General features: G+C 42.3%; 1 protein-coding gene across 1 annotated transcript; it reads right to left on the minus strand.

Moving 5' to 3' along the window:
• Window positions 1-239: 239 nt before the first annotated feature.
• LOC147110242 (homeobox protein unc-4 homolog) lies at window positions 240-5,864 on the minus strand. The gene is made up of 3 exons (XM_086002250.1): window positions 5,282-5,864; window positions 4,126-4,301; window positions 240-1,734 (listed from the first exon to the last, which is right to left on the minus strand). Exons 1-3 carry the CDS (start codon window positions 5,535-5,537, stop codon window positions 670-672), a joined length of 1,497 nt encoding a protein of 498 aa, XP_085858376.1. The 5' UTR covers window positions 5,538-5,864; the 3' UTR covers window positions 240-669.
• Window positions 5,865-12,444: the final 6,580 nt, after the last annotated feature.

Below are 12,444 nucleotides of genomic sequence, written 5' to 3' on the forward strand. Positions count from 1 at the left end.
AATAACCCTTTGGGCTAAACCCGACCTCGGCTGCCATCGGGAAAATAATCACTTTCATATCAGGACGCGGCAGGAAGCGGGCAGGACCGTGGCCCCTCCGGCTTCGCCACAGATTCACAGCATTTTAATGAATAAAGGTCTTATAGCAATAAACACAAACACAGCCTCTACCAGAGCAGCTCGGCTCCTGTGCAGATACTAACACTGACAGATCGCAGACAAAACGGGGTTTTTTTTAAAACGGGAACTTTTATTTATAAAAAAATGTTACATCATATATAAATATTTGATACATTTGTTTGGGTTTTACACAATGAAATGAGGAGAGGATTCTTGGTTTTATACATTGCGTCCAGACACCGATGTTAACTGTGCGTGTATATATATATATATATATATACACACACACACATATAAGATATAAACTGTTTTGGCTCCACTTAGTGAGGGCTGGGTTAATACAGTGTTTCTGTATCTGAACGTATCGCCTGGTCAGTGAAAATTCACACAGACACCCACCTGCAAAGCAAACAAACTAAATAAACTGAAAGGACATGTTTATCTAGTGAATTATACGAGAAAGTCCTTATTTATTTTCCCTCCCTCTTTCTTGTTGCTTTGTTTCGTTGTGTCTGCTTTGCAGATGTGATGTTACTTCAGGGTCCCTGGTTAGTCCATATCCACGTCTTCGCACTCTGTCATGTGTTCTCGAGGGCAGTTTATTTTTACTGGCTCGGGAGAGTCCGGGTTCTGTCGGGCTAGTTCATCTGGACTCGCCGAGGCCAGAGGTTTGTTCGACTCGGGCTGCTTGGAATTCGCATCGGGATAGTTGGCTTGTGTGGGGTTGGGAGTTGACCCGGCATAGCTGGTCTGTGCTGGGTTGGGAGTTGTCCCGGTGTAGCTGGTTTGCGCTGAGCTTGAATCTGACCCGGGGTAGCTGGTCTGTGTGGAGTTTGAATTTGTCCCGGGATAAGTGGAATGCACCTGGTCAGTTGCTGGAGCGGTTGTGTCTAGCCCAGAGGGAGATGGGGGTTGGATGGGTGGTGTCCTGACACTGGTTTGGGGTACAATGAAACCCAAAGGTTGGGTAATGGGGTACAGGAGGAAATGTCCTTTCCCAATGACTGCTCTAGGGTTTGGTAATGCTGGGAACTCGTAGTGCGGTTTGCGCCGCGGTGTTGTATCAGAAAGAAGACTCTCCACGCTGAAAGGATTGTTTTTTTGATCACACTTTGTCACGTTGGATGAACGACCGTTCGTGCACAGGTGACTCTGAGGTTTATCCCGATTGCAGTCCAGATCTGACGATCTACTGGCATTGTTCTGGGGCGCGTTTCTTTGGTGGTGGTGGGCGAGCTTTTGCCCCGTTTGCTCACAGATCGCTTCGGTTTGGTCCCTACTGCCATCGGGCGAGTGCTGGCCGGACTCGGCACGGATCGAAACCTGTTCCCTGCGCGCCTGGAAGTGGACCACGCTGCTGTCGGATTCGGATCCGGACGAGGCGATGCTGCAGTCTCCCTCCGAGTGCAGCAGCTTGTTTTGGGATTTCAGGAGTTTCTTCTCTTGCTTTCGTTTCTTTTTCTCCATCTTTTCCATCTCCCTGCGGGCAATCTCCTCGGGGTCCATGGGCTCTCCGCTGCAGGTGGTGGGGTGCGAGTTGTGCGCCGGTCGGCCGGGTCCCTTCTTAGTATTTTCTTTCTTACGCCACTTAGCTCTGCGATTTTGGAACCACACCTACGTACCGAATAATGAAAATGACATTACAATCGAATTTCACATCATTTCTCTCTCTCTCTGCAAAGTTTCTGTAATGTTTTTGTCCGTCTATGTTAGAACAGATCAGTTCCCTTACACTTATAGAAGGCAACATCTCCCGAGAGAGCGTCCTCCGGCTTCCAGTGGTCGGACTTTAATGGCCAGTTAGGGTTTTATTTAATCAAACAAATTTTTAAAAAATCATTTTGAAACGATTGTTAAACTCGTTAACACGCCAGTTTTAAAACAATAGCACCAACAAACCCTGACGCTGTATTTCAATTTCCCTTTTTATTAACAAAAAAGTTAGAACTATCATCTTTCATAACCCATCGTTGGCCCAATTTCAGTCATCTCACAAAAGTACTTTATAGAAAATTAGTTCCAGTTCTCTTTTTAAATCACTTGCTGTTGTGTGATACACTTCTCAATGTTGGGACTGAATACAGAGATTGTTGGAAGAGGATATTGAGTGGAAATAATAGTTAAATGTTATTTTTAAATGACTCGGGAAAAGATTGAACAGGAACGAACTCCGATACCTTTGGGGGTGAGAGGAAGTTTGGGAGTTACAATTTTTTTCCCTCACCCTCTCCTCTGTGTAAATAACATCTTGTTTACACTATCAACACGAAAACCTGAATTAGGTTAATTGACAAACGAATTGCATTTAATCTCGCGTGTAATTCTATCAATTAAATCGATGCTTTGCGATTTCAACTGAAGCAGTTTATTTTGCAAACCCAGCGGTGAAGAGGTGGAATCAAAGCTTGAATCCGCCCCTCAACTTATCAGTCCTCATCTCATCAAAAGACAGTAAGGGGGTGTGTGGATGTGAGAGTGCAATGGAAGCAACTGATATGGTGGTTCTAAAGGGAGTGCAAAACTCAAATAATAATTATGATCGATTATTAATAAACGAACAGTTCCTCGTAACCAAATACAAAAGGTTTAATGTATAATTCTAACTTCCAGTTTTGAAAATTGTTTCCTTTTCTTTCTCGCCTCCTACAGGAAACAATTAATAAGCTCGCTCACCCTCACAGTTCCTGACAGGGCCCAATATTACCAACTTTATTTATTTTACCCCATTACACGCACACACACATACAAAAATCACAATTCATATATAAACACAACGCCTTTTCGTTACACACAATCGAGGATTTTTTTCAAAATTAAAGATTTTAAACCAGTTTTCTTTTAGAAAAAAACAAGTTCACTCTGATCATCAAAAGAAGCACTCGTGCCGTTTTTTAAATTCTGTCCCCTTGTTAAACACGAATTAAACTGGCCAATAATCGTTTTACAAGGAGTCCTCTTTGTGTCGGTTCCAACTGTTTTGTCAATGAGAAGTGCTCATTACCGTCTTAAGGGAAATAAACATTCTCGACTTCATCTAAACCTCACTTAACTACCCATCAACAAATTGGATAAAGTGCTCAAGAACAAGGAAGGGTCAGGAGCGGCTGTGCCTTTGGTCTGATATTTCTTCTCAACCTGTAATTCTTGATTGTGACAATAGATTTATAATTTTTAAACGCATTTATTTAACTTAACACTCGGTCGGTCTGGTTTTTTTTTGTGGCAGTTTGCAGTTCGTCGTGATTCGTACAAGTTCATAACACATTTTTTGCAACACATTTCCACAAAAAGATTTAGTTTTCCAAAACCACATTTTTTATGCATACAGTGCCCAGCCTGTTGCAGGTTTTGAGAAAGGGTGCGATTTGATTATTCCCATTGAAATGTTAGACGGTTCCTTCCCATTAAAATACTATATGTTTACACAGCTTTCTGTTTAAGAGTTTGTGTGCAGCCCAACAGAGGTAAACAGAGCAGCTCGCGGCAATTCTTACAGCACGGGTAACACATTGTCAAGGCCAGACAGTTTCAGTGCAAAACACTTTTGTGTTTTAACCGCTCGTTCTTACCATACAAGTACAGGCTTTTAAAAAATACATTTATACACAAACATTTAACTTTCTAAAATACAAAAAAATAGAAAACCATTTATGGACTACCGATCAGACTCGAATAAGATTAGCAAATCATGTGTTTTAAACTGGGGTGCTGTCTATATCTATAATGCACTCTTAATATTGGTGTTGCCCATTGTTGAACTTGCACTCTCATATCAATTTTAATAAGGGAAGAATTAGAAATGGAATCGTGCAGTGAAACGGATTTAAATGTGGAAAAATATGAATTAAAACACGTTTTGACTTTGTCGGCAGTCCATTCACATTGTAAAATGTCACAACATGTTTGTAAATACCGGCTAACGTCAGCTGCAGTACAGTCTTTCGATACAGTGGGCTTGTTATTAACGTGTGTGTTTTATTTTAAATGGTTTTGGGGTTTTTTTACCTGGACCCGAGACTCCACCAGGTCGAGCCTCAATGCCAGCGCCTCCCTCATGAACACATCGGGGTAGTGGCTCTCGTTAAAGGCTTTCTCCAATTCCTCCAACTGCCAGCCGGTGAAATTCGTCCGCGTCCGTCTCCGTTTGCAGCCGGGGGTGTCCTTTTCGGGATCCGACGCGTCTGTGACAAGAGATAAAGAGGGATAAAACAAAAAAAAACGGGGAGAGAGAAAAAGAAAACATTGATTAGAATAAATAAAATCAGAACGAACGGTGAATAAATCCGTCGCTGGACGATGGGAGAATAAATCGAGACATCACAACCTACAAAGGCCTTCCAACCATTTTCCCTACACTTTCTTTCAAATTTACACTCGTTTCCACCATATTAGTACACATTAAGAATTCGCGCAATATATTTATTGTAGGAACGGGGGGGGGGGGGGGAAATGCAGTATTTTGGTCCCCGCTCTGTAAATAACCCGAATTAAATCACGGATACTGGCTGCATGCGACTTGTGGTCGGATTTGAATGTGTTGAAATGCAGGTGCATTGTCCTCCTTGCTAACGCTGCTTGCGCCTGAGTCGGGGTCGATGCAGTTTGTCTCCCAGCGATGAAAAAGAGAGGGAGCTTGATGAGAACAATATGTGCAGCTTTTTTTAACAGGCAGAGAGACCTGGGCAGAGAGCGCTCCGTTCCCACAGCATCGACTTACCGATTCCCACGGCTATGGAGCGCACCAACACACCCGTCCATCTATCCACACACACACAAAACACAAAACACAACAACAAAACACACACAACCGATTCCCCATACATTCCAGGCATCACCGGATCCCGGTATATAACTAACCGGCTGGAGACTTTCAAAATACCTTAAACACACACGGCATTCGGTGTCCTCCTTACAGTCCATGCATAACAGTTACCTGGGCGATTGTACTCGTTCTCACGTGAAACTACTTTTTGGAATAAATCTTTCCCCCCCCTTTGTATTATTAATTTAAATAAGTTTCTGCTGCATAATATAACTATGTTTGGCGTTTCTGTTATATCTTTCTGTGGCGAGCCTGCAGCTCTCGTTCTTGACCTGACTGAGGCCCGAACACTTTCTTTCTCTCTTACTCTCACTCTCTCTCTCTCTCTCTCTCTCTTACCTGACAGTTTGAAGGACTGGCTCTCCCCGTTCACGTTACAAGCCGAAGGCATCAGCGGGGACGGATTGACTACCGATGCCGTGCAGGAGCCGCTCAGTAATCCGTCTATGGTGAAGGGGACGCTGGCAGACTGGAGCTGGTGCCCTGCGAGCTCATACACATGGTGATGAGTAAGGGGGTAGTGGAATCCTACCATACTGGCCAAGGTGCCTCCAAACTGAGCATGGTGGTGCTCGAGAATCCTGCTATCCATCATCTCCCTACAGGGGGAAAGGGGCCAGGGAGAGAGAGAGAGAGAGAGAGAGCGAGAGAGAGCGACAGAGAGAGAGAAAGAGCTTGCACTTAAAGGATTTGGGTGAACTTCAAAATGTATGCAGGGGAAGTAGAAAAGCGGTTGACATGCTAGTGGACGGGGAGGATGTGACTTTACTTTATGAACATAAAGGATCCAATAATTAGCCCAGGCTTTGGGAATTTGGGACCAATAAGAAACGTTAATCGCGCCTGACGTCAGAGACGTATAGTCGGTGTGTGTGTTGGTACCAGTGGGTATTAAGACCGCTTGAAAACGTTTCCATATCGATCGCTAATTATACATGACATCCACCTCAATAAACAATATATGAGCTGTCAAAACAATGCGAGAGGATCTGACGAGTGCGGGCCCAGGCTCCCGCAGGTTGATTGCTACCTGGTTAAATACTAGACAGAGTACAGAGTAAACATATGCAATTTTTTCCGCACCCCTATACAACACAGACTAATAGATTTTTTTTCTCTCTCTCTCCCAAACATTGACCATCGTGTTGTCCAAGATTTTTTTTTTCCTCTCTCAAAGAGAGAACGATTTCCTTGGTCAGCTTTTAAACTGATGTCGAGCCAATTACAGGGACACATTGAGCGGCAAATAGACTGATCGGATAATAGAGGATTCATCAGCTGCTGTTTCCAGAGCTGTCACAATGCATTTAAAAGAACATGATATTTCATCTTCGGCGTTTGCTCTAGACTGCTCCGTCACTACGAATATTTAAAGCTATCGTGACGGTGCTTTATATATATATATATAAAACAGGGGGGATCTTTAAAACTGCCATTCGCTCTTTATGGAAGATATCGACAATAAGTAAATATTGAATTATTAATCACAGGACGGTGCTAATTAAACACAGGTCACACCAGTGCACGGGTGCAAGGAGTCATTTTTTTCATTATTTTCTCGCCATGCAAAAAAAAAATCAGCCACTTTCTCTGAACCGGTGATTAATGGTAATGAGCTGAGTCCCGCTTTGTTCTAATTAAATTATATTCCCCATTGAAGTTTCTAAACTCGCTCTCAACCGCCGAGCTGCAGACAACAGGAGAGAGAGGGGGGGGGGGGGGGGGAAACAATTAGACAAAGAATCATTGTTTTTGTTTAACAAAAAAAAACCCGCCGAAATAAAACAAACATTGAAATGAATTCGTTCGGATTGTTTCACAGAAGCATGCTAAATGTACAAAGTTTCACGAGACTCTTCAGGACCAGGACTGGGGTCCCGAACAGGGAGGGGGAGAAACAATTGAGATGCACTTGTCCCGGGCTATATCGGTTTACTGTAATATTCCGTGATAAATGTTTTATTTTAAATTGTTGCTTTGATTTCATAAATTATTTCTTTAAAGCCTTCCCCATTTCTGCTAATAGGACAATAAGTTGTCTACAAATAAACTAAAATCCCAGTCATAACACATTAAACCCAAATTATTCATCAGATGTCACCCTCTCTCTCCTTCCATGTGAAAACAATTCGAATGATTCCTTAAAATTACCTATTAAATTAGAAATGTAGTCTTTTTAACAAGAGATATTAATACTGTGTTTTCCATTTACACATTTCTCGTCCTTTCATCCTCTTCATTTTAATAGTTTTAAAAATAAAATTATTATGCATTATTCTGAGGCTGAGAATATTAATCTTTCCGTGCCTTTCGCGGGCCCAGATTGAATTCCATAAATTGATAGGGTGTCTTGTCGCTTTGTTTGACAATTGTGTCTGATTGTTATTTCTTGCTACCCAAAGGGGTGAGAAAAGTTGTTTAAATATTATTGCAAAGGTCGATTAACAGTCGGTCCTACAACGGGATCAGTCCCGCAACACAGGGCGCTGACACCCCCCCCCCCCCCCCCCCAGATTGGCAGTGTAAAAGCTGCCGGGGAAATGGGATTCTGAAGTTTCAGTAGCACCGTCCAGTCCAGTAGAGTGGCTCGGATTTCGCGCAGGAAAAAACTTTAGGATAGTTTGGAGAAAGTGAGATGACAGGAACACGGGAGGGGGGTAGTGGTTGGGGGAGGAGGGGGGGGGGGTGGTGGTGGTGTGGTGGTGTGGGGAGAGAGAGAGAGAGAGATTTCTGTAAAATATCACAAATGAACGCGGAGGAGAACTTTAGGGTAAGATAGAAACACAGAGGCGCCCGAGAGACGGAAGCACTCAGGGAATATAAAGACTTAATGGAGGAAACTTTAGTTGGTGAAACTGGCAATTAAAAAATATTCCGGGTAAAGTGAAAAATCTCACTTCGCCCAATAAATTCAGCAACCACACGAAATTAGTGCTGAAAATGTGGACCCGTCAGACTAACTAGATGGAAAAGGGGACAAGAGTACACTATATTTATAGAAATATAAGGTGTTGGCATTATTATTTTTTTAATATATTTTTTTTTAAAGTCTGTCATATTTCACACTAAGCAGGCACTAGCTAGCCGAATATTATACTTCTTAATTGAAAAATAGTGTCGATCTGCCAAAGTCCGATCAGAAGCATTGTACGAATGATAAAATAAAAAAGAGACCAAATATACCAGTTTGACTTATAAGAGACGGAGTAATAAGAATGGAGAGAAGTATTAATGCTGGGGGTCGCGGAGGCCAAGGGCCGCACTTTTCACCGTAATTTAATTTAACTTTCTATAAATACTAAATGTAAACTGTAGCCACTGGACCCAAATTTGCCCCTAGCAATAAGCGTTTCATTTTCTGTTTGAGCTTTGTGGCTGCAATACAGGAGACGTGTCTGTGAATACAGGGGAGGCTTAATCAAACTCAGGCAATGGGACTTTTCTCTCTTTATTACAAAGAATTAATTCGACTTATTTGACCAATTTCTAGAGCTGACAGAATGTTAATTTGAGCTGAATTCTCTTCCCCCGCTCACTGGCTGACCTCTGACCCGTGATTGGCGTGTTGTAATAACCTGTATCTTTCAACATAAGCCCTGATAATTGTTACCTTATTACCATGCAAATTGTTTAATTAATATTATTATGAAGAAGCATATAATCCATTCGTCACTTGACCTCCAGTCCACACTGCAACCGGCTTTCACAATCTGAATCTGTAAAATTTTAATCGTGGAAGGTTTAATGTTTCTAACAGTCTTTGTAAAAAAAAATCTCTTAAAGCGTTTGAGAGCACGCTTTAATGGAGAACGCTGTCGTTTGATGAGACTTTCCTTTGTGTTTGTAGTACTGCAGTCAATCTGCAAAAATTATGGAAATCGTTTTATTTTTTTTGATTTTTTTTTATACATCAAAATTCTATAATTGCCTGCATGACATTTGCTTATAAAAGCGCCTGCTTTAAAGCCACCCTTCAGCTGTGATTTCCAGGCGCAGGTTTCTTGCGCTCTTGCCAAGGCAAAACAGAGCAGCAACTCAATGAAAGCAAGCCCTTGACACAAAGTCCTCGGAGACATTGCATTTAAATACGTTTTCTTACACGAGAGTGACATTGTCAGATGTTGGCTTTAATTAACTTGATAATAAGACGTACACGCGGTGCATTCAGGACAGCGCGCCTCGCCATGTTCCTCTTTATCTCGTTAAGGTTATCTATTCCAACCGCTTGTCTCCTTTTTTTTTTGTGCTGTTAGCAGTGAAATTGGTCGGTGATTATAATCCCAATATCCAGAAATATTCAGGAGAAGGAAGCCTGTCCCATTATTCGCTTTAAACAAGTCACTACTCCCCCCTCTCACTCACTCCCTCCCCCTTGATTCGCGTCTCCCTTTCTGTTGGGGTCTGTCTCTCTTTGCTTAGATCCCCACAGCCCCACAAATTAATCACTGTACCCGGTTAACATTATTCTATGGGTATTAAACAAACAGGAGAGGGGGGGGTGGGTGGGTGGGCACACACACAGTCCTGACCAACCCGGGGGCAAATTGCAGCCAATATTTCCAACACACACACACGAAATCCATCATTAAAACTGAGGAACATTTAACAACCTACAGACGGGCTGTTAATGGTTATTTAATTCTTAGGCGTGAGAGTTGCTTTTGTTCGGCAATGATTTAATGGAATATAAATGCGTGTAAAACACGGATGCAAAGCACAACACCAAACCGGTTGGTACAGAGTGAGAATCAAAACAGCAAGCAACTCAACGCACAAACCGCCCATACCACTCTGATGTCAATATTACTTTAAATTGCACAAAATCAAATTTATTTTTAATTAGCAAATTAATAGGCGGCAGTTGAGGGTTTTAATTACTCAATTAACTTCACGCAAGTTAATTTTTAACTATCTAAATTAACTTGCACATTACTCGATTTGCTGATAATTACGGAATTAAATCTAAATTAATTGTCGCAGGTGATTTGATCCGGCGCTGGAGTTGGATGGGATCGCAATTAAACAGCGAAGTGTTTTTTTTATTCTCTCTGTTCTTGATGTATGACAATCCGGAGCTTTTTGAAATGTATTTTTTAAGAGGAGGGGGTGAAAGAGAGAGAGAGAGAGAGAGAAATTATTTCTAAATTCCCATCAGATCCAGAGACTGCTGCTTAATCCTGACAATTAAAACTCCTGCCCATCTAATTATCTACAGATTGTACGGACTGTCAACGGAGACACCAAGGCGATTGGGTTTGAGTCTCTCTTTTTTAATTCACTATATTTCAAATGAAAAGCAAAAAAAAAGTAATTCGCATCAAATTACGTCTCGCGTTGCTGACATGCTAATACCCTTCACATCTTTTTTTTTCCCTTCCCCTTTTTGCCTGGTGCATTCAAAAACCGAATGTTAAATGAGCGCGGAGTTTGTTAATAATATCCAAAGTTCCATCAGAATAATAATTTCATTTCAATTAAAACTGACTTATCACCTTTCCTAAAACGTGCTTAATATGCCAAAAATTATCAATGCTTGATCGAGTCCAAATCAGCAGCCTAATTGTAATCTGGTTGATCGGCTCCTTGTCGCCACTCTCCGCTTACATTAACACACGAGAGAGGCGCTCGGAAATAGAACTAATTTGCCAGCATCCCCGGGGAAATTGCCTTCGCCATATTAACATCTTAAAAATATAGTAATGATATAATTTGAGAAATGGTGACGCCAATTTGCAAGGAGCCTTTGTACAGAATCATTTGCATTTCAGCGCCTGCACTGTGCGCTAATCACTCCAGGATTGATGGCCCCTGGAATTTAAAAAAATATATATAATAAAACTCACCCTCTATTAGAATATATTTTTTAACTCAGTAATTAAACACAATTGGAATTCTGACCAAGAAGGTTTGAGGAGGAGGGGGGGGGGGGGGGGGGTAGAAACATTGCCGGAGTCTGTCCTTCCCTCACAACTCAGGAGTGAGTGAGATCCTCTCTCTGATGGTGGAACGTCTTTTTTGGGTGAAAAATCCCATTTGGAACAAAATCTTCAGCTAATAAAGTCAAATTTAACTTGTCTTGCAAGGCAGTAGTGTTAATATTTTCTAATCAGGTTTAAACACTCGAGTCAACGACTCTTCCACACTCATTTTCTCTCCTCTTCCACACTCATTTTCTTTCCTTTCCCATTCTACTCTTTATCTCTTTATATCCACTCTCCTTTCTTTCTCTCACTCCCTCTTTCACGGCTTTCCTCCTCTCCCCAAGTTTTCTTTCTGTCTCTTCCTCTCACTTTCCTCTCTCCCCCTCTCTGGTTTCCTTCCTCTCCCTCCTTTCTACGATTTTCTTCCTCCTCTCTTGTCTTTCGCTCACTTTTTCCCCCCTTCTTTCTCCTGTCCTCACTGTGATGGTTGTCAAACTCAGAACGCGGGACCACCTGCACGGAGCCGCAGCTGTACAGTGGGAGCCATTGGAAAAATGGGACGCCTGCTTTAAATGGGAATGTCTTTCAAGGGTGCAACGCCTCGATTTTAAAAATGCTCATCCTTGTTTTCAAATCTCTCCATGGCCTCGCCCCTCCCTATCTCTGTAACCTCCTCCAGCCCTACCACCCTCCGAGATCTCTGCGCTCCTCCAATGCTGGGGTCTTGAGCACTCCCGATTATAATCGCCCCACCATTGGTGGCCGTGCCTTCAGCCACCTGGGCCCTGAGCTCTGGAATTCCCTCCCGAAACCTCTCTGCCTCTCTCCTCCTTTAAAAGGCTCTTTAAAACTGACCTCTGTCCTAATATCTCCTTATGTGGCTCCATGTCAAGTTTTGTCTGATAACGCTCCTGTGAAGCATCTTGAGACGTTTTACTGCGTTAAAGGCGCTAGTTAAATACAAGTTGTTGTTGTTGCTCTGTTTGTTTTATTCTACTTCACAGTAAATGAAATCAGAAACATGACGTGTATATAAACAACAAATTACAAACTTTATACAGACTGCTAGTGTAATCTGTGCTTTGTTGCCCTCTTGTGTACAGTTTGTAACTGGTTTGGATGTCTGGTTTCGCTCGTGCCTGTCAGAGTGTATCTGAGTGTGAGTTTCATTGTGTCACTGAGTGTGTTTTTCAGTGTGTCACTGAGTGTGTGTTTCAGTGTGTCACTGTGTGAGTGTGAGTTTCAGTGTGTCACTGTGTGAGTGTGAGTTTCATTGTGTCACTGTGTGAGTGTGTGTTTCAGTGTATTTGAGTGTGAGTTTCAGTGTGTCATTGTGTGAGTGTGTGTTTCAGTGTGTCATTTTGTGAGTGTGTGTTTCAGTGTGTCACTGTGTGAGTGTGAGTTTCAGTGTGTCACTGTGTGAGTGTGAGTTTCAGTGTGTCACTGTGTGAGTGTGAGTTTCATTGTGTCACTGTGTGAGTGTGTTTCAGTGTATCTGAGTGTGAGTTTCAGTGTGTCACTGTGTGAGTGTGTGTTTCAGTGTGTCATTGTGTGAGTGTGTGTTTCAGTGTGTCACTGTGT

This window comes from Somniosus microcephalus, chromosome 11 (genome assembly GCF_052327205.1).
Source record: "Somniosus microcephalus isolate GS21.2 chromosome 11, FLI_Smic_1.0, whole genome shotgun sequence".
Lineage (NCBI taxonomy): Eukaryota > Metazoa > Chordata > Chondrichthyes > Squaliformes > Somniosidae > Somniosus > Somniosus microcephalus.

Bases quoted from the DNA above. Each gene is read 5' to 3' on its own strand.
- LOC147110242 (XM_086002250.1), bottom strand. From the start codon at position 5,537: ATGATGGATAGCAGGATTCTCGAGCACCACCATGCTCAGTTTGGAGGC. The intron at 4,302-5,281 runs GTAAGAGAGAGA...CTCTTGTCACAG, and splicing joins CCAGTCCTTCAAACTGTCAG to ACGCGTCGGATCCCGAAAAG. The intron at 1,735-4,125 runs GTAAAAAAACCC...TTCGGTACGTAG, and splicing joins TGGTGGAGTCTCGGGTCCAG to GTGTGGTTCCAAAATCGCAG.